The sequence below is a fragment of the Medicago sativa genome, chromosome 4, assembly GCF_051527215.1.
Source record: "Medicago sativa cultivar Bolivia chromosome 4, Bolivia_mono, whole genome shotgun sequence".
Classification (NCBI taxonomy): Eukaryota; Viridiplantae; Streptophyta; class Magnoliopsida; order Fabales; family Fabaceae; genus Medicago; species Medicago sativa.
This window is the reverse complement of record NC_140752.1, coordinates 78,751,272-78,778,263: the sequence shown is the minus strand read 5'-3', so window position 1 is coordinate 78,778,263 and position 26,992 is coordinate 78,751,272. Positions and strand designations below refer to the sequence as shown.

General features: G+C 37.4%; 3 protein-coding genes across 4 annotated transcripts; 2 read left to right on the top strand and 1 right to left on the bottom strand.

The window, feature by feature from the left end:
- Positions 1-5,874: 5,874 nt before the first annotated feature.
- LOC146932271 (uncharacterized) lies at positions 5,875-7,710 on the top strand. 2 transcript variants are annotated; one of them, XM_085703928.1, is made up of 2 exons: positions 6,056-6,324; positions 6,417-7,710. In XM_085703928.1, exons 1-2 carry the CDS (start codon positions 6,262-6,264, stop codon positions 7,542-7,544), a joined length of 1,191 nt encoding a protein of 396 aa, XP_085560054.1. In that variant the 5' UTR covers positions 6,056-6,261; the 3' UTR covers positions 7,545-7,710. The 2 variants fall into 2 exon arrangements, with proteins under 2 accessions (XP_085560053.1, XP_085560054.1); XM_085703927.1 differs by having other exon boundaries at positions 5,875-7,710.
- Positions 7,711-10,536: 2,826 nt separating this feature from the next.
- On the top strand, positions 10,537-13,643 carry LOC146932270 (quillaic acid 3-O-glycosyltransferase CSL1-like). The gene is made up of 8 exons (XM_085703926.1): positions 10,537-11,191; positions 11,287-11,388; positions 11,597-11,719; positions 11,818-12,030; positions 12,103-12,202; positions 12,324-12,496; positions 12,575-12,922; positions 13,032-13,643. Exons 1-8 carry the CDS (start codon positions 10,577-10,579, stop codon positions 13,569-13,571), a joined length of 2,214 nt encoding a protein of 737 aa, XP_085560052.1. The 5' UTR covers positions 10,537-10,576; the 3' UTR covers positions 13,572-13,643.
- Positions 13,644-15,268: 1,625 nt separating this feature from the next.
- On the bottom strand, positions 15,269-25,060 carry LOC146932269 (Guanylate-binding family protein). Its single transcript, XM_085703924.1, has 14 exons — positions 24,775-25,060; positions 23,544-23,705; positions 23,360-23,425; positions 23,034-23,177; positions 22,791-22,904; positions 22,214-22,315; positions 21,941-22,126; positions 20,538-20,627; positions 20,322-20,456; positions 18,045-18,167; positions 17,732-17,817; positions 17,013-17,625; positions 16,813-16,890; positions 15,269-16,653 (listed from the first exon to the last, which is right to left on the bottom strand). Exons 1-14 carry the CDS (start codon positions 25,030-25,032, stop codon positions 15,625-15,627), a joined length of 3,186 nt encoding a protein of 1,061 aa, XP_085560050.1. The 5' UTR covers positions 25,033-25,060; the 3' UTR covers positions 15,269-15,624.
- Between the last annotated feature and the right edge of the window lie 1,932 nt (positions 25,061-26,992).

The following is a 26,992-nucleotide window of genomic DNA, read 5'->3' as shown; positions in this document are numbered from 1 at the left end:
CACCAACAAAAACAAAAAAGGAGCAAGCGGATCTCCTTGTTTGAGACCTCGGTGAATACTAATTTCCTCCGTTGGACTCCCATTGACAAGAATAGACATACTACGTCCACAAACACAAGCCTTCATCCAATTCACCCACTTGTCACACATGCCCACCCTTCTCATCATATACTCCAAAAAACCCCAATCCACCGAATCGTACGCCTTCTCAAAGTACACCTTAAAAATAAGACACTCTTTGTTCGCTTTCCTCGCATAATCCACCAATTCATTAATGACCAAAACACCATCCACCAAATGTCTACCCTTAAGGAACGCCGATTGCGAAGGAGAAATAATGGAATTCATAACACTAGCTAACCTTCTCGCCAAAACCTTAGCTAGTAATTTATAGAGACAACCTAGCAAGGAAATTGGCCTGAAGTCTCTCAACTCCAACGGGGAAGAGACTTTGGGAATACGAGTCACAAAGAAAGCCAACATACTCTTCGGCAAAACCTCATTAGCATAAAATTGATCAAACATTATTCTAACCTCATTCTTTATCAAGTACCAAAACTCCTTAATGAATGCAAAGTTAAAACCATCCGGACCCGGGCTTTTACCGCCATCACTATCCCTCACCACCTCCTCCATCTCCGATAAAGAAAAAGGGGCCACCAAAATATTATTATCAACCGAACTTAATTTTGCAAACTCCACCCCATCCAACTTTGGACGCTCCCACCTATCCTCCGCGACATGAGTAGTGAAATAATTCACCACCTTCCTACGAACCTCAAACGGTGTCACCAACCAACCGTCGTTCTCCCTTAGTGCCTTGATAGAGTTTCTACTCGTCCTTAGCTTGATACATTTGTGGAAAAACTTCGAATTTGCATCTCCCTCCTTAAGCCAACGAGACCTTGACCTTTGAGCTATCAAAGAATCTTTAGCCTTAAGGATTCTCCACAACTCCACAAATTTTGCTTTCCGGAGATCTACCTCCCACGTTGCTAAAACTTCGTCCTCCCCTTTCTCATCAATACTTTTAATCTCCTCCACCAACCTCTCCACCCTTTCCTCCATACCCCCATACTCCACCTTACTCCACTCCTTAACACTAGCTTTAAGCGCCTTCAATTTCTCTTTAAGAACAAAACTCATCCAACCGGAAACAATTTGATTCCTCCAAGCTTCCTCAACCACCCTTTTAAAATCTTGGTGTTGGAGCCAAAAATTATTGAAGCGAAACGGTTTTGGCCCCCAACTCCAACCACCATTCTTAAGCACCAACAGGCAATGGTCGGAAACATCCCTTGGCAACACCCAAAGAGCATTGTCACCCCACACATTCTCCCACTCTTCCGAAACGAGCATCCTATCAATCCTACTCATCGATCTACCGTTGGGATGGTACCAAGTAAATCTACGACCCAACACATTAATATCCTCCAAGTCCATATCACCGAGAAATGAATTAAAAAGAGACATTTCCACAACTTGTGATGGGGAAGCTTCCTCATTCACCCCCCTCCTCTCATCCCTTCTTCTAACCGCATTAAAATCTCCAAGAACACATCACACTCCTTGAATTCTATTATGACGCTCACCAATAAGGCTCTCCCAAAGACGCCTCTTAGCCGCCAAATCACATTTGGAATAAACATTAACCACCACACACCGAGTGTTAGCAACACCCCAATCCAAGGTAACCCCAACATATCCCTCACCACCAAAAGAGTCCATCAACGTTGCACTAGATTTCCTCCAAATAGAGAGAATGCCACCACTACTTCCTTCCGAAGCTCTAAACGCCCAATCACAATCCTCATTTCCCCAAATGGAAAAACACAAGGAAGGAGTAACCTCTTCTAACTTAGTTTCTTGCAAAGCCAAGAAATCAATGTTATTATGCCTCACAAGATCACGGATTTTATTCTTCTTAACTCTACCGCCAAGCCCCCGCACATTAAAAGTTGAAATAATCATTAAGACAATCTAACACCCACCTTACTAGACTTGAACTTCACCGCTTTGTCTTCCATCTCCACAAGCTTATCGAGAATACCCCCTTCCAACATGGAATGAGAGACCCCGACCTCTAATTGAGTTACAAGTTCTTTCTTAGCCGCCAAGACTTTGAGTTGCTTCCGACTATCACCAACTACCCTCAAATGAGATTCACCCTCCATATCATCGTTCTTGGAAAAAAATGACCAATACCCGACCCTTGAGATGTTCTAATCTCCAAGGAACGGACTCTCCCGCCACCCCTTCCAACACCACAACTCACGCCATCTCCCTCACTCCATTCATCCTCCCTCTCCACCGGGTGAGATACCGTCCTTCGATGGGTAGAGCAGACTTGGTAATTCTTCTTAACACCAGTGCCTAATTTCGGACTTCCTTCCACCATATTTTCTAAAACCGGTCCCGATTGCTTTTTGGACAAAGAGATGGCTTTTTTCTTCTTTCTATTCTTTTGCCTTAATTTCAAAAGCTGTTGCTCATCCCCTACCAACTCTTCAATCGAATCACTAAAGTCCGAACAATCTGACTCTTCCGACAAGAACCGAATATGATGATTTGCTGGTTTAAACTGTTGCTTCTGCCCACCCCCACTGAATTTGGTAGCTTTAGAACAACCAGACTTATGGGCTTTAACAGTCTTCAGCCCAGACTGACTACCCGACCCACAACCTGGGTCCACATGCACAACCAAGCAGCTTTGCGGGTCCACTTCTGCAGGCGCGTGTGGGTCCCTCTCTGCAGGCGCGTCTCCTTCCACGCCATGTTCCTCCTGCTGAAGCATGCTGGGCGCGTGGGACCCTGCCTGGATGCTGTCCTTCACGTGGCCCACATGTCCCATCCCTTTCTCCCCTTCTGTCCACAAGCATCTATCCACTTCCAACCTCCTTTTGTCAACTCCCATACCCCTACTTGCCACTTGTCTACTAGCAATAGGGTCAGCCACAAAATCCACCTTTTTTGAATTTTCCTTTGACTGACATTCCTCAAAAGAGTGAACCTGCACATCCTTATTTTCTTCTGCTACACCATTTTCCAGCAGCCGACCTTGATCAAGAAGGGGCCCCTCCTGACCCAACTCCAGCTCCCTAAGATCCACATCAGCATCAGAAAAGATTCCAAACTCTTCTCCCAAAACCTCACCTTCACGTGAGCAAACAGAGGCTGCACTCTCAGCCACCTCCTCCCTCAACTTCGGCGACCACCACCTGCCTCCTCCTTCCTCCACCACCCACAAACTAAAAGTAGCTCCCATAACTCTCAGATTCAGAGTATCATCAATTAATCCTTTCCTCCCAGTCTCCACTTTGATCCTTGCCACGTCCAACCTATGCCTCCCTATGGTTTCAACATCAAAATCCACAAACTTACCAAACACATTACCAATCTTTTTGAATAAGGGTTCATCCCACACATGAAGTGGAATTCCATGAACATTAATCCACACCACTCTGGAATCTGCCACAAACTGAGGGCTCCAACGCTTAACACTCAAAAACATGGAATCCCACCAAGACTGGTGATTAACACGGACCGCCTCAATATCTCCGATGCCATCAAAGAACAGAAGCATACGCTTAGCCCCCATAGATATGACCTTAACCCTGTGCAGACCTTCCATCACCATGGCCTGCTGTAGCGCCTTGGCCTCCGGATTCAGATGGAGCTCGGCCACGAAACTCCCCTCCAGATACTGCAGCATAACTTCAGAAGGTTGAATATCCAAACTGGGAATCTCCTTCTGCAACTCTGGGAAGTGAGATCTGTCCCACTTAAACGGCACTTGACTTGGACCCGACTGAACCAACGCACCACCACTTCTCTTCACCACCTCCCTGTTCAACCTCTCCCCTTCCTCCTTCTGGCTTTCCCTTCCAAACCGAGCTCTATTTACTTTCAAACGAAAGTTCCATAACCACACCTCCTCCAACCTTGATTCCAACTCTTCCAAATCCTCCACCTCCCAAAACTTCACAAACCCGAATTTTCTTCCCCATCTATCCCGTTTTTGAGGAACAAACACCTCTTCCACTTGGCCATAACTCGCAAACAACCTCTTGAGATCAGCGTTATTCGCATTCTCCGGGAAGCAAGTAAAGAAGAAAGAAATGGTGTTGCTGTCTAGATGCTTAAAGCTCACTCTCCGCCTCTGAGCTTCCTTAGAAGATTCTACCGGACCTTTACCCTTGGAAACCCCTCTCACCTTTGTCCCTGTGGACCCAATCCCCCCCCAGAGCCTCTCTCTCTAGATTCTCTCTCATCTTTTTAGAAAAACGTGGAAAATAAGGTCAAATACTATTATATCTTGTTATAGAACTTTTTTGGGTTAAATATGTTTTTGGTCCCTATAAATATACTAACTTTTCGTTTTAGTCCCTCTAAAATTTTCTTTCGACTTTTAGTCCTTAAAAAAATTTCAATCACTACTTTTGGTCCGTATTTAAAAGTAAGTTTTTGTATTTTTTTTTAATGAAATTGTACAGAAATGTATATAATATTGTAAAAATCACTCCAAAAAGAAAATTAGAATTTTTTAACAAAACATAAATTAAATATGAATTTTTTACCATAAAAAATATAAAAATTCATGTTTTGGTAAAAAATTCTAATTTCTTTTTATAGGAGAGATCCTTATAATATTTTTTTTTTAAGAAACTAAATTAGCCCACCTAAATTGATACTGTAGAGAATCGAACCTGAAACTTCGAGGAGGAGCACACTCACAGATCCCAGGCCAATACCGGCCAACCCAAGTGGGTTGAGATCCTTATAATATTATAAATTTTTCTGCAAAATTTTATTCAAAAATATGAATTCTACATATGAATTTACTTTAAAAGAGGGACCAAAAGTGAAGATGATTTTTTTTAGGACTAAAAGTTGAAGAATTTTTTTAGAGAGACTAAAACGAAAAATTGACATATTTATAGGGACTAAAAACATATTTAAATTTTTTTATAGGTATCACGTATACACATTATTCATTTATAATTTTTTAATAGTAGTACCTAATAAGCATTCAATATCTTCAACCCAACATCTCATTCAATAACTTTATATCAATACATTTCAATTTTTTAATATTAAAAAAATGCGGATCCCACTTAAAATAGAGGGTTTTGAGTGAGATCTTGAGTCTTATAAGACCTCATTAACTTTTCTCCCCAATAGGTACCAAATTTTTCCTTAAGAAAAAAAAAATGTACCAAGTTTTAAAAGTTTAAGAATTTCCCAGTGGAGATGGTCTAATTGTGTGGATTCTTTGATTACGGTTCGCGAACCTCCCGCTTGTCTTTCCTTGACCGTGTTAACCGACATCGTTTGCTTGTCCTTTACGAGAAAGGATCCTCTCCATGTTGTAAAAGCAAATATAGATACTCCCTCCGGTCACTATTATAAGAAAAAAACTACTTTTTAGATTCATTGAATAAGTGATGTATGTGGCCATTAATATAGACCATATACATCATTTATTCAATGAACCTAAAAAGTAGATTTTTGCTTATAATAGTGACCGGAGGGAGTACTTATTAGGGGTAGCTAAGTATACAAATATACATACTTATTCAATTATTATTTTTCCTCTTTGGGGTAGACATAGCTACCCCTTGAGTATGAAAGCATCCGCCCCTGTTTTTTTTTTTTTAAAAAAAATTGTGTCTTTATCTCTTTAAATGAAAGAAATTGAGAGGAACATAGATGAAGACCTAGTTCGTCCTTTACGGGACTTAGTTAGCTTTTCTTGTTTTGTTTTTCTTTCTCTTTGCATTTTTTTTTTGAAGGATCTCCTTTTCGTTTTTATTTATAAAAGAAAAGAAAAAGCACTTGTAAAATGATTATTTTTTTTGAATAACTCTTGTAAAATGACAATAACTCAATGTAACCGGGAAAGTTGATAATTCAAAAAAAAAAAATAAAGTCGTTAGGCAGATACTCATCACCTCAATCCTCCCTTCCAAACTCACTCTCTCACTAAAATGGAAGAACAACAAGTGGCTCCATCTCTCACACTTCAATTCCTCGCCGGTCCACGTAAGGGAGAAACCCACCTATTCAAACCCGAATCCACCATCAAAATCGGTCGGGTCATCCGCGGCAACAACCTCCCCATCAAAGATCCAGGTATTTCCACCAAACACCTCACTATCCATTTCAATTCCGGTAATTGGATTCTCACAGATCTCGATTCTTCTAACGGCACCGTTTTAGACACCAAACCTGTTCCTCCGAATACCCCTTTTCATCTCAGCGATGGTTCCACCATCAAGATCGGTGAAGTTACTTCCATCCTCGTCAATTTCATCAATCCCCAAAGTAACCCTACGGAAACGATAGTAGAAGATAAACCTATGAAGGGTAAAAAAGGTAATAGTGGTAAAAGTGTTAAATTTAGGGTTCCGGTACAGAGTATTGATGAAGATGAAATGTTGAATGGTGATGATGAATCTGGAATTGTGGATCGACCTGAACCGATGAAGGTTACGAGGAATACGCGGAGCAGGAAAGTTGTTGCTGATTCTGCTGATGTGAATTTGGATGCTGTAGTATCGAAGAATGTGAGGGTGACGAGGAATTCAAAGAATAAGAAGAATGCAGTTGAGATTTGTGATTCGGGTAATGGTGATTTGGATGATGTGCAGGAGAAGGTGGAAGAAGTGAAGAAGAATGTGAGGGTGACAAGGAATTCGAAGAATAAGAAGAATACGGTTGAGGTTTGTGATTCGAGTAATGGGGATTTGGAGATTGTGAAAGAGAAAGTGGAGGAAGTGAAGAAGAAGAATGTGAGGGTGACAAGGAATTTGAGGAATAAGAAAATGGGGGTTTCTGAATTGAGTGTTGTAGATTTGGATGGTGTGAAGGAGAAGGTGGAGGAGCCGAGGAGTGTGAGGATGACAAGGAATGCGAAGAATAAAGGGGTTGTGGTTGAGGAAGATTTGAGCTTGGTGAATGGAGTGGAGAATGTTGAGAAAAAGAAAACAAGGGGTGGTGCTAAGGGGAAGAAGAAATTGCAGGAAGAGATTGTTGGTGATGGAGATGGTAAAGAGAATTGTGATGATGTTAAAGGAAAGGAGAAATTGGAGGAAGAGTGTGTTGGTGATGGAGATGATAAAGAAAAGGAGAATTTACCAGAAGAGCGTGTTGGTGATGGAGACGATAAAGAGAAGGAGAAATTACCGGAAGAGTGCGTTGGTGACGAAGAAGATAAAGAAAAAGAGAAATTACAGGAAGAATGTGTTGTTGATGAAGAAGATAAAGAGAAGGAGAAATCACAAGAAAAGTGTGTTGGTGATGGAGATGGTAAAGAGATTTGTGATGCGAAAGAAAAAGAGAATTTGAATGGGGATGAGAATTGGCCTGATTTGGAGAAGATGAATTTAGGTGAGTGGTTTGATTTCTTGGAAGTTTATTTGCCAAAACTGATACATGATGAAACGGAAGAGATTATTGATTCCATGAGACAAAAAGCCGAGAGACTCCGCGAGTACGTCATAATGTATCAGAATCAGAAAGCTGGAACTGCCACTGAATGCTAGTATATGTAGTTAACTGATAGTTATTTGAAGCATTAGCACAACTGTTGTTAGGTAGTTAGATTTTGTTAACTGAATGAGTTTTTAGTCAGCACTCTTTTGTTACTCTCTCCAGAATATATTGTACCTCTGTTATTGCTTTTAGTGAAGTAACTCAAATTTACAGAAACTATTGTTTTCTTTCTTGCAACTCTCAATTCTGATTCTCCTTGTTAATAACAATTTTACTTCCTTGTGGTGTTACAAGTTTGGTTCACTTTTTAGTTTGTAATTATTACTAGAAGCATGGTCTTGATCAATTTAACTCGTATTCAACTGCTGTATTATATGCAATAGGCTGGCACCGAATCATCTAATTTGTAAGTTGGTTAATGATTTTTGCTGTTATTGGATGAGGTTTGAGAAAACTGAAGTGTGAGTGACTGCTAGTGTATGGACCGAGGTTTGAGGAAACTAGGGTGGGAATGACTGCTGGTGCATCAGGTGATAACAGCCAACTTGATTATCAACATCAGGAGCAAAATCAATCAATGTATCTTTAAATAATGGATTGTGATGGGCAAATGCTTCAAACAACTAAGATTGAACACAAAACTGGTTTTCCTTCTGATTCTAATTCAGATAATGAAGGATGTCATGATGTAGACGTCATAGTTCGTGGGGTGGCTGGAACTTCTCAGATCAGCTCCTCACTTTCCTTTGTTGAAACAGGGGCAGTGATTCACACATGATGCAGTATAGTGTAACAAAAAAAGCTGATGATAGTTTGCGTCTAACGCAGAATCGAGAACAAGAGTCACCTGTTAACACTTGTCGTAAAATAGAGAATATTTCTGTTAATGTAAATACCTGGAAGCCAGCATAATATCAGGAACCAAGACAGGTCATACATCACTTTGGGTTATTTGGAAAGCGGGAAATAATCGTATTTTTAATAATAATAATATGATTAGTTCTTGGGAGGAATTAGTGGATGAGATCAAGGTGTTATCGTGGAGGTGGAGTTTAACGCGGTTAAAGATTCCGCCTACTCTTTACTACGATTGAAATTGGCACCCGAGAGAGTGTTTCCGTAGATAGGGTTTTTTGGTGCTGTCTGCTGTTGCTGCTGTCTGCTGTTTTCTGGTTTTTGGTGCTATCTCTGTGCAGGTGCTGCTGTTGCGTTTCTGTTGCTGGTGTATCAGCTGTTCCTGCTGCTGTTTGTGCTGTTTTCTGGTGTAGGGTTGTGGCCGTGGTTTCTGCTGTAAAAACCACTGCTGTTTGGCCGTTTGCAGGGGCTGGTAGCGTTTTTGCTTGGGCTGCCTGCGGGCTATAGTTAGTTGTTAGAGCAGCAGGCTATGTTTCGCCGCGTAGGTGATTTTGGTGTTGTTTTGGTGTGGCAGTGTTTATGCATTGGCCTTTTGTAATCTGTTTTTCTTCCTTTTGCGTTCGTAGGTGTGTCTTACACCTAGTTCTGCTTAATAAAATTTAGCAATTAAAAAAGAAGGAACCAAGACAAGTTGCAGAATTGGATGGTCATTAAATTTTAGACAATGAACTGGAGATCCCAGATTGTACACGCAATTGGTGAAGGAGAATGCAAACGCTCCAAAAATTAGTAATGGAAATGTAGATGTTCGTTTATGCCAGCATTGTGTTATTAGTTTTCTGTTTAAAATTAGTGTATAATATATTTTGCTTTTTGAAACGTATACCTTTCTCAACATAACTCCTTAAACTTCACTTTTTATCACTTAACCCCTTAAATTGAGTATGGAGGCGTAGAGTTTGTTTTACATGAACAATTAAGAAGTATAACATGTCTGGTTGTTTAGATATTGATTGTTTTCATTGGTATTGTAACATGCCTGGAGTGAGGTTTGAGGAAACTGGAGTGACTGCTAGTGCATAATCTGCATTGAGCTGAAGGTATTTGTTATGTAGAATTTTATAAAGTACCTTATCTCCTGAGGATGCGTGAAGTTGAAATGCTAGCTCTTGCCAATAGTGAGATCACAATATTCATTATACTTTCAGGAGTTGTGTATACTGTAAATTGTGTGCGCTAATTGCATATAAGTTTGAGCACTCTAATAGACGCGCTTAACTATGCGAGAGAGGATTTTCTCCTGCCTCTCCTCTCTAGCAGAAAAGTACAACAGTGAGAGGACGGTAGTGAAGGAGAGATGAGGGGAATCAGAGGGACTGAAGGTGTTTTGCTGGAGGATCCGTATCTGTTTGGATGTCAGATATAACTATCGCCAGTGTAATGAAATTGAGATGTAAGGGTTGCTCTATTGCACATGTTCGTATTATCAAATTTTCTTTAATATAATTGTATCTATTTACATACTACCAGCCTAACATTTTAAACTGCATATTATGAATTTTTATGTGTGAGGTGTGTATCATCTCAAATCGTTTATCTTGCCTTGTGTCTCTGTTTTTTATTTGGGTTGTGAGAGAGGAGTTTTCATTTTCACTTTTTAACACAAGCTGTTTCTCAAGTCAATATAGTTTCATGTTGTAATTCCAGCAATTGTGCAGTAAGCACTACAACGTGAGAGAGTGGTGACAGGTGAGCTTATCCTATCTATTCTTCCATGTCAGCTTGATTGTTTGAAAATGTGACTTGTTGAGATATTCAATGTTAATTAAGAAGTTCTTGGTAAAAAAAAGAAATTGTTATAGATTCTAGGCTTTTTAAGCTGAGGTTTTTATGTTTTCTTTTTTGGTTGTATAAGACATTATTCAATACCAGTGGAAAAAATAAGTTGTGATATTGACATCTTTGTCCTCATATAATAGAGACGTATTCATTCTGCCAATTAAATTAAGTTAGCTATTGAGACTTTTCATAGGCTAGCATCCTTGTTTTCTTTATGTCGTTTTTGTCCCATGGTCAGAATAGAGACGTTTCAAAGTTAAATTCTTGCTTCACACTATTTTTTCAAACAAGAAGTCGGCTACTGTACCTGTAGTACTATATAATATAGTTAAGTGATCAAGTAATTTTAGAAACATCAAGGAACTGCAAGGTTATCATTTAGGGAGAAATGGAGGTAACCCAAGGGACTCTTCCTCTCAATACCTGCCATGTCCAAAAGTTGTTGCTTATCATCAATAGGTTACACATGCTCCTTCATTCCATGGCTCTAGGCTTCTTGTTCTATTACAGGGTGTGCTTTCTTTTCCAAGACCAAGAAAACAGGGGAAGCCATTTGTTACCATGGCTCCTTGTTTTTGCTTCAGAAATCATTCTCTCCTTCATTTGGTTCCTTGGCCAAGCTTATCGCTGGCGTCCCGTTTCACGTTATGTCTTCCCAGAGAGATTGCCAGAGGATGACAAGCTCCCTGCTGTTGATGTGTTCATATGCACTGCAGATCCAATCAAGGAACCCACTTTAGAGGTGATGAATACTGTTTTATCATCCATGGCACTAGATTATCCTCAAGAGAAGATTCATGTGTATCTTTCAGATGATGGGTGTTCCCCCATGACTCTGTATGGTGTGAGGAAGGCTTGGGAGTTTGCAAGGTGGTGGCTTCCCTTCTGCAGAAGGCACAGAATAAAAAACAGGTGCCCCAAGGCCTACTTTTCTGCTTTGGAGAGTGATGATAATGATTTTGCCAGGAGTAGTGTTTACATGGCAGAGAAGCAAAAGATTAAGGTTGAATATGATATGATTGTTTTTATTGAATTCCTATAGATTGCAGAACATACATATAGAAACTTTGCTTTCTGATGAAAGTCAACAATTTGCAGAGAAAGTATGAGGCTTTTAAAGAAGAGATAGAGACATTCAGAAAAGATGAGGCCTTCTCAAGAGATGGTATTACTTTTGGAGATCATTCATCAGTCATTGAGGTATAATAGCACGTCATTGTAAATATGTAAACATGTTTGAAGAATAATAACAACTGTACCTGACAGCAATAATTTGAGTTTCTAGTGTGCTCAACAAATTACAAATTTGCGACAACAAAAATTAGTCAATGCTCATCTGCAACTATATATGTGCTAAATATACGCCATCTGCACTTTATACTAGACACATTTTATCTGAATTTTGCAGGTGATGCAAGAAGATATCATTGATGATGTGGATAATGTCAAAATGCCACAACTTGTCTATGTTTCGAGAGAGAGAAAGTCTTCTAGTCCCCACCATTTCAAAGCTGGAGCCCTCAATGTCCTTGTACGGCCATCCTTCTATCTTCCAAAGTATATATACAAAACTTGCTTTACAAACACAGCAAATGTAATGATTTCATGTCTTGCATAATAATTTTTCAGCTTCGTGTATCTGCTGTGATGAGTAATTCTCCCTACATCCTAGTTCTAGATTGTGACATGTTCTGCAACGATCCAAATTCAGCTCGATATGCCATGTGTTTTCACCTTGATCCAAAGATATCATCCTCCTTGTCTTTTGTTCAATTTCCTCAGAAATTTCACAACATTAGCAAGAAAGACATCTATGACAGTCAGCTGAGATCATTATTTACTGTAAGCACATAAAAACTGATCCTTGAGATTAAATCTTTGCAGTATTAAACTAAATCTTTTGAACAACTTCAGCTACAATGGCAAGGGATGGATGGGCTTAATGGACCTGTATTGTCAGGCACATGCTTTTATATGAAAAGGGTATCATTGTACGGAAATCAAGCGAATGAAGGTATTGACCCACAAGGTTGCTTGTAAAACACTAGATTGATATATTTTAACAACATTGACATATGAATATAGCCTTTATGTTATGAACTAACATACTTTACTGTTCTGAGTTTTAAATTTAGGAGGGACTGACCTGCTGCAACTTCGAGAATATTTTGGTTCATCGAATGAATTCATCAAATCACTTACTCAAAACTACACAAGAGTTTTTTTTCCGGGACGGAATACATTGCTCGAAGAACCTCACTTGTTGGCTTCTTGTAGATATGAAACTGGCACTAAATGGGGACAAGATGTAAGTAAACTTCAAAACTCAGATATTACATCAAAATTTATACAGAAAAACTCAATGTATAATTTTGAACTGTTTCAGGTAGGTTTCTTATACGATAGTGTAGTCGAAGATTTCCTGACTGGATTTATCTTGCATTGTAACGGATGGAATTCGGTTTTCTGCGAACCATCTAGGCCACAGTTCCTTGGTACAGCTACGACAAATTTGAATGATGTACTAATCCAAGGCACTAGATGGTACTCTGGTTTGTTCGAAAACGGGATAAGCAAGTTTTGCCCCCTCATATATGGGCCTTTAAGGATGCCACTACTCCAAAGTCTGTGTTTTGCAGAGCTCACATATTTCCCTCTTTATTGTTTGCCCCTTTGGTGTTTTGCCACCATCCCTCAGTTCTGTCTACTAAATGGAATACCCTTGTATCCTAAGGTAACACAGATATTAAACTTCCTACCGTTTTCACTTCAATCTCAGATTCTTTTGTATATTCACGTCAAACGCTAATATACACTCTTTTCTTGAACATTTTTTTTGACAGGTTTCGGATCCATATTTTATCATCTTTTTATTCATATTTTTATCATCTCTTTCAAAACATTTACTAGAAGTCTTCTTAACTGGAGGAACACTACATAAATGGATCAATGAGCAGAGAATCTGGATGATGAAATCAACTACTTGCAATCTATATGGTTGTTTGGATGCTTTACTGAAGAAAGTTGGAATAAGACAAGCTAATTTCTTACCTACTAATAAAGCAGAGGATGATGAACAAACTCTGCTATACCAAAATGATAAATACGACTTCCGAGCATCGAACATTTTTATAGTTCCAATGCTTGCCCTCCTCACAATCAACATATTTTGTCTGGTAGTTGGAGTTTATAGAGTGATATTGGTGGGTGATTGGGACCAAATGTTCATACAGGTTGCCCTTGCAAGTTTTATCATTACAATAAACTACCCTATCATTGAAGGGCTGGTGATAAGGAAGGACAAGGGACGCATTTCACAGTCGGTAGCTATATATGTTATCTTGTTTACTATGATTTTTTTGACATTTTCTAAATTTTTATAAATTAAGAAATGCATAATAATATGATCTACAAGCGATGTACTGTAATATATTTCTTGTGATTTTAGAATGCCATTTAACATGTGTTTGGAACCCTTCAAAAAAAAAAAAAAAAAACATGTGTTTGGATCTCCAGATGTTTTATGACCGCAATAACAAACGCTTAATATAGTGTCATTGAAGAGTGATACTTGGCACAACCCAAATAAAAAGATTTGGACAGACAAAACTTCAAAAATTTAAAAAAGAATAAAATAAAATTAAATGATGCAAGTTGATGTGACTAAATTATTTTTGTTTTAATTTTATTGATTTCATGTAAGTGTGCCTAAATAATATTGATTTGAGGTTGTGTCTAGAGAAGACTTACTCGTCATTGAAATGTGCACCATTATATTAGAGGCCTTTCCTCGTCTCTTATAATAGACAATTAAGCATTAAGTTAATCGAGTAATACTTGTGCACAAATACAAATAAAAGTAATTGGGCCCGCACACAGAAGCATTAATGTCAATTGATGTGATTAAATTATTTTTGTTTAATTTTATTCATTTCATGTGAATATATCCAAATAGTATTGATTTAGGATCGTACCTATGTGTTTACCCTCCAAATATCATTTCATGATACACGAAAATACAGGCCAACGCTATGTAAGACTTTCTATAGGTTTATCATGAATATGAACATGACACTTTTAGGAGGTATAGGATTTTTATACTATTTGGGATAGTGCACTTCTCTCTATTACTACTCCCTCCGTTTCAAAATGAGTGTCGCTTTAGGCTTTGGCACACAGATTAAGAAATAGAATGAAATAATCATTGGATATAACGCTTTTACTAAACTGCCCTTACTTTATAAGAAAAAGACAAAATTAAAGTTGCATTGAAAATTGTGTGAGAGAAAAGTTGGAGAGGGTAAAGTTGGAAGAAAAAAATTAAAGTTGTATTGGAAATGTAAAGCGACACTCATTTTGAAACAAATTTTTTTGGCTATGATACACGAACTAAAAAAACTGTTAATTTTATAAAAAATTATGATTTACTATCCTTCATTAATGAAGGAAAAAACAAATCATAACAGAACAAAAAAATTATGAATATAATCAGAAAAACAAAACTGATACTCCCTCCGTCCCGGTATAATTGACCTACTTTGGTTTTTCACACAGATTAAGAAAAGTGTATGAATGAAGGGGAAAGTGGAATATAATGTATTGGGAATGATAAAAGTAATATTATTTAGTGTTATATTGTATTGGAAATGATGAAAGTTGTATTGAAAATTGAAATGGGTCAGTTATTTTGGGACACTTTTTTTTAGAAAATGGGTCAGTTATTACGGGACGGAGGGAGTACAGTATTTCATTGGAAAGTAGTAAATGACTCTTTTCTCATGGAGTTTGTGGCAGTGCAGTGCCTTAAAGGCGTGTTTAAGTATCAGTGATGTACGAGAGGGACATCAGAAATTTAGCTGTACGTGACAGTGATGCTTTTACAATTAATACATACTTCTTTTTGGACAGACGTGATGGTTTAACATTTGAATTAGTTTTCACAAAGTACTATTAAGGGTACTCAGGCTCTGTGAAGGAACTTACTTACCATCTTATGGACTACCCAGCAGGTTCCTGTTTTTCTCACTTCAGTGCAGGGAGGCTCTTAAAATAGGTAAAACAGATCAAATAGATAGATAGGTAAAACCGTAAAAGACCAGTCTTAATTAATAATAATGTAGCTCGTCTAATATGGAAACAATGTTAATAGAGTTTTCATTAAAACGCTAAATACTACTATACAGAAATACAACTCAATCAATCAACCAATAAAATCGTGCCATCAAAACTTCCTATGGCCTACAATATGATAATCATTGCTAGCAAACACAAGTAATCACAACCAATATGCAAAACCACACAGAAAAAAGAAGTTAAATTCATGCAATATTTCTAGTCCGTATGTCAGTAACCACGGCATCAATGAGATCTAGACAGGCCTAGACGGAGTGATAAAGAAGCAACAGGCAATACAAATCCTTTTCAAAACCCCCGTTATCACCTCTGAAGAATACATTCCTCATACAGAGCAACAAGATCTTTCTTCATGGGATTCTTCAACTGAAGCAACCGATCACCAAAGTTATGTTTTGTCAGTTCTCGCTTAAGCTTCGGGATGGTGAACTTTGTATGATCCTCTTCATTGGCTTGCTGACTAAGATTGTCCTCTGCACCCTCATAGATTGAACCACCATCTTCTGGCTGTGTGTACTTAGGACTGGTTGTACTCCTGGCTCTTTTAGCTCCCCTTAAAAATCTAGGGCTTGCATCCATGTCTTGTACAGAATCAGCACCATTGTCATTCTCTGCCCTCAATCGCTTACCATCGGTTGTCTTTAGCTTACTGTCCAATGTTTCATTCATTCGAAACTTAGTCAGCTCTTGATGTAGGGAGTCAATTTTGGCCTGTGCAGACTGTAGCTGCAGAGAGAGACTCTCAGCCCGGTTATTTGCCTGTGTATGTGCCTCACGCTCTGTTTCCAAAAGTTGTTCAAGAATCTGAGCATTATTTCTCCTGTGTGTTTTATCTTTATCCAGAAGTGCTTCTAAATCCTTCTCTCTTTGTTGCACCTTCTCTTCGAGCTTCGCAACTGTCAAACGTGCATCCTTCTCTGAATCCGTTGCTCTCTGCAATTCACCTTCCAGATTATCTTTCTCCCTTCCTAGAGTTTCAATTCTCCTCTCAGCCCTCTCAATCTGTGCCAGTCTTTCCATTGCCAGTCTCTGCATCTCACTCTTCTCCTTCTGAGCCATGCCTGCTTCAGCCCGTGCTCTATCAGCCACTTCAGTAGCCCTTGCAGCTTCTTTTTCAGCAGTTTTACACCTTTCTTGAACCTCCTCAAATCTTTTGAACTCAGATTGGTACTTCTGCTCAAGATGGTTCTTTTCCTGCTGATATACTATTGCTTCCCTCTCATATGACTGGGCCTTGGCATTTTCAGATTTCATTTTGTCAGTCAAATCTTTAATTTCATTCCTCAGTGACGATATTTCTGTATCATAACTCCTTATCTTGGACTCAGCAGCCTGCAAGTACAAGCACAATATTAGCCTCGAAAAGACCGAAATAAACACACCAAAAAAGAGAGTTTGTCATATGATGTGAATAAGTTAACAGAAATCTTCTTATTGAAAGCCCTTCATAATAGTGCCGAGACAACACTTCTAAGAAGCCAAAAAAATTACCTTCAACTCTAATTTCAGAGTTGCTAAACACATCTCAGCATGCTCAATTTTCGCAGTTTTTTCTTTTATTTCTTCATCCTGCATAATTAGCAAACAAGTCAGAACCCAAGTTTGCAAGGAATTATGGGTATTTATATAATAGCAATACTAATTAAACAATATGCAAAAGAAATGGGTGGGTATCAGGAGGTAGAGCTCACTTTTTCAGCCAAAGTTCCAGAGAACTCTTCTCTTAAGACATCTTCCCTCAACTGTGTCTGCTTGTTTGTGCGCTCCTGAACAATTGCTGCCTTCTCTAGAGCAGATTTTGCTTCTCTGACAGCAACATCATACTTCCGTTTCCACTCATCAGCCTCCTCTTGAGCAGACTGAGCTTGTTCCCTTGCTGCTGCCAACCTTGCTTCGGCTGCACTACTGCGGGATTTGAGGGCTGCTATTTCAGAACTAGTTTGACCTTCCTCAGCTTTCTGCCTTGATAAAACCTGTTCATATTTTCTTTTCCAATCCATGGATTCCTGCTTACTAGAGTCCAATGTTTTCAATAAGCTAGAATATCTCTCGTCCAGTGAGCGACGATTAGCTTGCAATTCAGTAATGCGGTTCATGTATTCATCAGTTAATTTCTTCTTATCGTTGATGGCATCCTCATATCGCTTGATGTACTCGGACTTTTCACCTTCACTGGCTTCCAGCCGCTTGGTCAGTAAGGTCATCTTATCTTCATTCAACCGACGTTGTAAGGCAAGAGAACTTTTTTCTGATTCAACTTTATCTATTACCCTCTTGAAAAGGTCAAGCACAGGGCCTTCAAAACTATCAACAGAAACATATTTTTTTAGGAAAAAGATGGAAAAAAAGACCGGTTCCACTACTCTCAACCACAAAAAAAAAAACTTCACAGAAAAATATTTGAACAAACCTTTGCTGCAAGAAGACAGCAAGTTTTTTCCATTTTCCAGGACCTTGAATGGACTTTTCATATTCAGTTAAAAGAGCATCTAGAACCTGCGTCAAAGATAAAATATCCAACCTGGTCGTCAATTCAACAAGGCCATCCTTTTTTTTTTTTTTTTGCAAAAAAGACCTCATAGAAGATTTATTGAAAGCACATGCATGCTCTCTTGTTTTCTTTCCCCTTTCGGGTTTCAAACAAGATATTACAATACAACCAACAAAATGAATGAATGAAGGAATGAAAAGAATGAATGCATCACTTAAAAGCAACATATTACCTTTGCAACATTATCAACCCTAGCATCAGAAGCATTACAAGCTGCCCTCAGCCTCTTTTCCATAGAATGTATGGCATTTGAACATTGTATATCTGCCTCCATGAATGCATTCCTTTTGTAATCCTGTTGTTCAATATTAATTATTAAATTAACATAGCATTTGCTGCATTGCCTCACACTCCAAGAAAGTGGCACAAATATTTGCACCATATTAAAAATAAAGACTTGATCTGGTTGTTAATACAAACAAACATAAACATAATACACACACCCTGATTATCATTTGGAATTCTCCCTAAATATACTATAACAGGGTGTAAGCACAAAAGCCAAGTTAGGTTTGTTAAAGCCAGAAATTCTTCTTTTGCATCAATACATTTTTAAAACACCACATGATGTTTGCCAGAATTAATAATAAAAAAAAAAGTCAATCAAAACAAATCTGATGATATATATTGCACATATAAGAATCAGGATAAAATATCGCCATTCACATCATAACCTCCAAATATGCCAGAAACAGAAGGACTATTGATGAATGGTTTGTATAACAAACACTTGCCTTAATTTACCTCCTATGTCCCATTTGAAATGTAAAACCATACCATCTTCCAAAGTTACAAACAGCAAACCATATCATTTTCAAATACAGGCCAGTAAAACCCCCCTGCTTATATCCTTTGCCATAATAATCACTCCAATATACCACAAACTAATTATTTTGCATAAGGGGTCTATTTGGTATGACATAATTTTGATCTTATAGGTTATGTCTTATAAGCTCATTTGACTAAAAAGGTCCTGTTTGGTAACCGCCACTTAGCCACGAGCTTATTGCTTATTTTTACTAGCTCAAAGTGTTTTTGATAAGCTAATCCAAGTAGCTTATAGCATATCATCATTTATCTCAATTTTACCCCTGTAACCTTGATTGAAAAAAAAATAAATATTCATCAAATACATCACTTTTATGTCATTTCATATTTATAAGCTAGTTCAACTGCAAATTTTACCAAACACTGCAAATTCAATCAGCTAGCTTATCCGCTATCAGCTATCCACTATAAGTTAGCTTATCAGCTATTCGCTATTTTTTACCAAAGAAATTCAAGATGTCCCTGAGTAGGTTACATATCTGTTCTAGAATAAATAAGCTAGCTAATTCTCTCAACAGAACTAGAGGAGACGTTTTCCGACAATTATGTGATTAACTTCTGATGTAACTATGATGTGTTTGGATGAGTCATTTCAAAGACTTCAAAATAACGAAAAATTGAATTGATGCCATTTATAAAATATCCCGTTTGCATAATTATTTGAGAAGAAGGATAAATGCCCCCCACTCTGAGTGATCAGAGAAAAGTAACAACATCTCTGAAGTTTACTCCACCAATCATAGTGACAAAACATCGGGTCAGATCCAAGCAAACTTGACAAAGTCACTCAGTTGGGACTCAAAAATGCAATTCGGGTCTGAGAAAAAGGAGCACAGAAACATAGTTGATTGAGATCATTATGGAATGGCTACGGAAGGAAATAGGATATCAACCTCTCACCCAGCAAAACTGCTGGCAGGGCACATTTTCTGTCGCTTGTTATCAGCAGCGGTGGTGGTGGAAGAACATTTATTGTCTATCAGGTTGAAAGTGGTGTCTATCTTTTTTTTTTTTTGAAGAAGCTAAATTAGCCCACCCAAATTGGCACCGAGGATAATCAAACCTGAGACCTTGAGGAGGAGCACACTCCAAGGTCCCAAGCCAACACCACCAAGCCAAGCCAAGTGGCGTCTATCTATCATGAGAGATGGAAGTTTGACAGGGGATTTCAAGATTTCCTTCAAAAAGCATGAAATTTCAAATCCCCAATTTCAGGTTTAAAAGGTTAGCATTAAAAATATTTGGTATTTAAAAAAAAAAAATTATCTATATCCAAACAAGATATTTTTCATCGAAAATAGTCTAAACAAATACATTGGCTCGTTAAAATTCATCATCCAAACACGCTTATTTTTTGCTCTGTTGCCTACTTTGAACAGTCAATTATCAATCAGTATAAGCAAATGACATCTCCGAATACAGATAAAATAATAATCAAGGAAAGTGTGTGATATGATTACAGAGTTGCCACAAACCAGCCCCTTGCAGTCTAAACAAAAAGAAAAAACATACACTTTAGCTAACGTGTGTGTAAAACATGCATGCAAACCCTAATATGTTTATAACTTTTACGACATTAAGTATCATCTTTAACACACTAATAATTTTAAATATCAAATACCTCGAAAGCCTTTTTGATGAATTTCTGAAGCTGACCTTCATATTTCTTCCTAGCTGCACCAACTCCTACAGCACTAGCATTAAAAGCAGCCATTGACTTATGAACTGCTTGTTCGTGAGCTTCCATCAAAGCGACCTACAAAACAGTGCAGTCAAAATTAAGGAAAGAAAAAGAATTATACAATCAAAATTTACTTCACGCAGATAGATTACTCACTTCCTCAGGTGGCTTGGAACGGTCAAAAGAAGCCATATAAACTTCAGAAGCCAAATCATAAGCCCTACGGCACTCTGCTTCTTCAACACTCTGCAAACCAATAACAACAAAACCAATATTGAGCAAACTAAAGCCGAGATTGTTGACTTACATTTTTCGTTCCAAACTCTGGAAAACTATTTTTGAAAATGCCTTTGCATGATAATTTGGTTCTTCATTTATTAATAACTTTGGTAGAAAATGACATTCTTATAAGTATAACTTCAAGAGACAGACAGAGAACACTTGATCACATTAAAAGGGCATTGAAGTAAAGAGTGATTCAAAAGATCAATCAAGGATAAAGAACTTCCTCCAATTGCGGACTAAATATCCACATCAAGGAAACCAGTTGTCAATCGTGGATCATGAAAAATATCGGTTTGTTCAACTTAAGCTACACTACAGTGCTATCACTTAGCCATAATTTGACAGTGCTTCGTATCAAATAATGTATAGCGGAACAGTAGTGATTTGTTCAAATTACGTTATGCTCAAGGTTATCAAAATCGGGACTTTACTTCAAGTCGAAAGGGAGTAGCAAAATCGGGACTCGTAAAATCGCAATCAAAATCGAAGGATTTTACTCAAGGACTTTTGTAGAATCGATATAGGATAACAAAGTCAGGACTCGTAAAATCGCAATCAAAATCGAGGATTCTCCCAAAACAAAAATAATGTTAAATCTATGTTATAAATTGCATATAGTCATAAATGACTAAAAGCCTAGATGCAAATATTCTTTAGTAGTCATAATAATGTTAAATAACCTAACAATGCTAAATAATCCCGTGTAACAATTGAGGAAGTGAAAGAATGAAAAAATTTGGCCTTTTGGGTATTTATGGAACCAGGTCATGGATTCAAATCGGGTCAATTTACGAACCGGGTAAAAAATTGACCCTTTTCAAAATATGAACAAAATCCTTCAAAATCCTGCGATTTTGAATGGATTTCACGATTTTGTGCGACTTTGTGCGATTTTGATAGTATTTTGCCTGTTTTTGAGACTTTGCTACGGATTTGAGTCGTTGAAGCTACGCAAAGTCGCAAAAACCAGGATTTTAGGACTTAAGTCGCGTTTTTGATAACAATGGTTATGCTATAGCTGCTATTTAACAACATTGAAGGAAATTGTGGTAGTAAATGAATATTGTCATTCATGTGTCAACTATATCAAATATCAATAGTCAAAGCTTTATCGATCATTTTATTTCCTTGATAGGATAATCTTAATGAAATGAGAAAGTCCAACGGTCAAAATATAACATCCATTCGTCACTGATTCACTTTTAAGGAATTCTCAAATCTCAACATGTTTCAATCTCGCATAAATAAAAATTAAAAGTTGATTTAAAACTAACCTGCCAGGAGGAAGAAATAGTAGGCACGGCACCATGGTTGAGTGCATCAAGATAAGATTCGGTGATACCAATCAATACAGGACCTGTCATCATAGTTGCTCCAACTTGCTTTGGCCTTGTTCTTTCAAAAACAAACTTTATCAAAGCTTGAATATCTCTTCGAAATTCAGGTCTTAGTTTGTCCGACTGCGTATTTAAGGCAAAACATCAAACATGAAAGAGACAAAATGTCTGCAAAAGAGTATGGTACATGGCTGATGAAAAGTTACTCACTGATATCTGGTCCAGTCGCTGTAGATCATTTTCATTGTTTAAAGGTCGTACAAGGGTGAAGCATTCCCTATCTGGGAATAGAGCACGAATGGATTCTCGAATCTACAAATTGAAATTGTCAGAAAGTTAGCAACTCCAGAGGGGAAATAAGCTTCACATATTCCAATTTTTCAATGTGCTGTAAAAGATTGTTACATGCATTTTCAAAAAAGTTTGGTATACAAATAGAATGATTCAAAGTGGAAAAAAAATACTTTGAAGTTGAAAAAATCTTTCAAGAGTATTCCAGATTCAAGTGGCAATTTTACAGATTTTGGTGTGTAGTGTCAGTTTTGGTTTAGGAACAAATCAATTAAACTAGCAGGCAGAATGGGTCCCAATTATGAATAAAAACCTATCCGAGGGATTATTATTCGCATCCTTTACAAAATTATCCTAGGTCGTCTGCTACATATGTTTGCCTGTGCCTATGCCATTCTAACTCCTATGTTCTGAAATAATGAAAATCCTAATATTTTAACATTTATTATATACCTCAATTACTTCAGGAATGGAAAATTAGGAAGAGAAAATATACCTCATTTTTAGCAGCTACATCGTTTCTGTTCCCTTGAACAGACCGCAAAGCAAGTTCTAGATAGTCTCGGGGTGTTATTTTTCTGTTATCTTCACTCAAGTCCAAATAGAAGTCCTGCCACCAAGATTATTCACAAATAGTGCATATGAGACTAAACAGTCAGATCATGCTAAGAGACCATTAAACTACAATATCATGACTCTTCCTACTGTCTTCCAATATTTGCAATGGTTCGTAACCTACCCGTAAGAGCCAAACAAAAATTGGGGAAAACTGTCCTATTTCAGACGCGGAAGTCTTTTCTCCAGAAGCTCTAACACGAATATGCTTTGTCATTTGAGTGACTAGAGAAAGACGGTCAAGAGCAGCCTCATCTATACCACCCATCTGAGTAAATGAAACATCAGATTGCAATTTCAGCAAAAAAAATCCAGAAAAGATGTACAACAAAAAGGGATAAATTTTCATGCTCAACAACAGACCCACAAACCGGTCATGGAATATCAAAACAAAAAATAACACAAGTAATTTTTCCTAGGAAAATATAGGTCTGGATAGGATGTGCCAACCTGGTTGTAAATGAACATGCTAGATAAAAGAACAGCCAGTGAGAATATCTGGGTGCTGTATGTTCCCTGTGTAGTAAAAATAAATGTAGAGTAAGACAACATAGCAATTATTAGAAGCATACTACATACATGTACTCAAAATAATAAGCATATGTAAACACTTAGAAAGCTGAAAAATGCAAACCGTTTGATCATAAGCATCTATTCCTTCACTGTCTAATAGTAGAAGATTGTACTCCGTTCCATCAAGTGCGGTCCTCTTCAAAGGTGCGCTCCACATCCAAAGCCCTTTGGTACAGGGTCGATGTGTAGATGCTACTTTAAATCCACCACTGCTTCCTAAGAGCTGCAGTGCAAAAAACATAAGCCACAAATCTATAATAACAACAACAAAAAGCAGCAACAAGGTCTAACTTATTTAGTTAATGTGTTTCAATACAACAATAACAACTAACTAGGCCTTATCCCACTAAGCGGGTCGGCTACATGGATAAGTCACCATAATGTTCTACATATATATCATATCCCTATACAACTCATTAATCTCTAGAACTTTTTAAATAGTTACTCTGATAGTTTTTCTAGGTCTTCTTCTGCCTCTAGTAACTTGCTACAGTAATTATACAAGCGGAAAAGTTGAATTTTACTCTTGGATGTATAAAAAAAACATGTTATATTGCAAAATATTCTCATTAAAGTATACAATTCCAACTTATCCCGGAAATTAGCCACTGAACTTCGCAGTTAAATTTTAAACAAGGTTCATAAGGAAACAATCTTGTAAATGAACAAACATATGAACTCAAAATCAAAAAACCACATACTCGTTGTGGTCAAACATAGTCAAATACAGTCCCAAAACAATCCAACAACTAGATTTGTTTGCTTTGCAATCAAATTTTAACTAAAAGACTAAAAAATATTATATATTTTTCACAATTAATCAAAACCTAACACACATTACTCCCAAAAAAAATCATCAACAAATAAGAACACTTCGCAAAAAATTGATACTTTACCATAAACCCAACAAAAATCTACAATGATCACACTGAATGGGTCAAACCAAAACCCTAATTACCAATAAATACACCGGAAATCCAAAAACTAAAACCCTGAACTTCAAAACCGATGCACAAGCATACAAGTTTAAAACCAAAGAGCAACTTTCTGATTGCGGTCAAATATAGTCAACAACTACATTTGAATGAAGCAGTTAAATTTAAGATCAAAATTTCACGCAACAGACTAAAAAAAATTATAAATTTCTCTCAAAATTAATCAAAATCTAACACACATTACTCGCAAAAAGTGATAATTTACCATAATCCCAACCAAAACCCTAATTACGAAGAAAGACACCAAAACCCTAAATTTCAAAACCGATAAAAATCTACTAGAATTCGAAAAATCACCTGGTTCAAGATATAGCTTTTTCCCTGGCGAGCACGACCACAAACAGAAACGACACCGATGGGTTCCTTGACGAGTTGAAGAATAGCGACGGCTTCTGGATCCATACGGAACTTTCCCTTTTCATCGCAGTAGACAAGGCGAATAGCTCTCGGTGGTCCGGTGAACTGAGAAGATGAAGAAGATGGCCTCGCCGGCGCCGGAGATTGCGGTGACGCATCGGCGGGGTTTTCCTTGTTTCGGTTAAACAAATTGAACATTTTTCTTTCTTTGTTTGTGTCGTACTTTCGCTTTTTTTCTCTTTGGGGTTTCTGTTTTGTAAGAGTTTGTTTTTATTTTATTTTATTTTTCTTTTGATAGTTGAGACGGTTTAAAGTTAAAGAGGGAAAATAAAAAGGGGTGTGTGTATGTAGGGTAGCGACGTGTGAGAGAAAGAGAGAAGCTGCGTTAGCGTTGGTATAAAGCAACGCGTGCTCCGCACGGGTCCTACCAGCTTACACATGCGCGTTTGAAGTTACGATTATTAGTCTCTTCCTATATTAATTGGTTATAACTGAATCAATATGTAAGTAATATTTTATAAAATTCCAATTACGATAAATATTAGTCGCATAATGGTGACTTTAGTAATATAATTTGTTGCTACCATTGGAATGCAATAAATCAAAATATCGTACAAAAATCATTGATTTTTAGCACAACTTATCTTACATTACGAAATACTTTTGGATATACTACATTTGAAGTCACATTGGCATCTTGAACATTTTCATCCATTGTAATCATCTTCAATCCATCTCTGGAGGTAACTCTTGATATTGCAACATATAACTGACCATGTGAAAACACATGACTTGGCAAATATATCTCAACTTTCTTCAGATATTGTTCTTGACTTTTGTTAATAGTCATTGCGAAAGAAACAACTATTGGAAACTGTCTCCGTTGAAATTTGAAAGGTATCATGACATCAGAAGGAGTAAGAGATAATCTTGGTATAAAAAAATTTCTTGCATATATTGCTTCGAAATATGACCTTTCCTTCAGGCACAAATTTACCCATTCTAGTTATGATTAGTCTTGTGCCATTGCATAATCCTGATCTTTGATCTGTATTCCTTAACAACATCACTGGAACACCAACCTTTAACCTGAGTTTGTGATTTGGAAGACCAGGTGTATTAATTGTGTTGAGAAATTCAGGAGTGTGGACAACATCAATTGCATCGCCATTCGGGTTTGTTGCTAACGGCGAATCTTAACTCAGATACATTTTTGCTTCGCCTGGAATCAAATCCAATATATAATCGTTTATTTGTTTGACAACTGAATGCTTTGGAGTTAATATGGACTTGTCTTGAAAATAAGCTATATCAGTCATGCTATCTAATATATTTGGATAGGTGATCTTGACAATAGTCGCAATAGAATTCTTTGTGTTCATTATAACTTATAGTATTATTATTGCTTTCCATTAGTGATATCGGCAAAAGGAGTGCGCGAACTTATGTTACGACTTTTTTACCTCATATGAATACAATGATTCTCTTTAGAGGATTCTTGTGAAACTTGTTGCCCATTTCATGCTCAGTTTGGTTTTTTTTCCTTCAATGCTTTAGATAACAAAGTCAATGGTTCATTTTTTGCAATGCCGATTAGTTGTCCATCAGTTAGGTATACACACACACACGTGTGGAGTCCTCCCATACACATGCGGCTCATATCATAAGTACTGCACAATTATATATGTAAAACCAGTGCATGCTTGCTGATATATACGTGCTTTGTGTATCTCAATACAATAACAACTCTTCGTTTTATGCATGATTGCATTTTGGATCCACCAAAGTTACATAACGGTACAACTCATAACCAATGTCTTTTGTATGGTGTGTACCCAAAAACATATAATCATGCGACACATATTGCATAACAAAAAAATGCAATGTCAATTAAACTTTTCTAAATAGCGGCAAAAAGAGCATTGTAAACAAAGTGCATCAATAAACAATAAAAGCACAGAAACTAACAACAATATCTTATGACCTTAGTTTGTGAATCGATCTAAATAAATTTATTACTTAAAAAAAACACGTCAATTAAACTTTTCTAAACAACGGCAAAAAAGAGCAATGTAAAGGAAGTGCATCAATAAACAAAAACACCACAGAAACTAATGGAGAGCATTAGCATATGACCTTCATATGTGAATCAATCTAA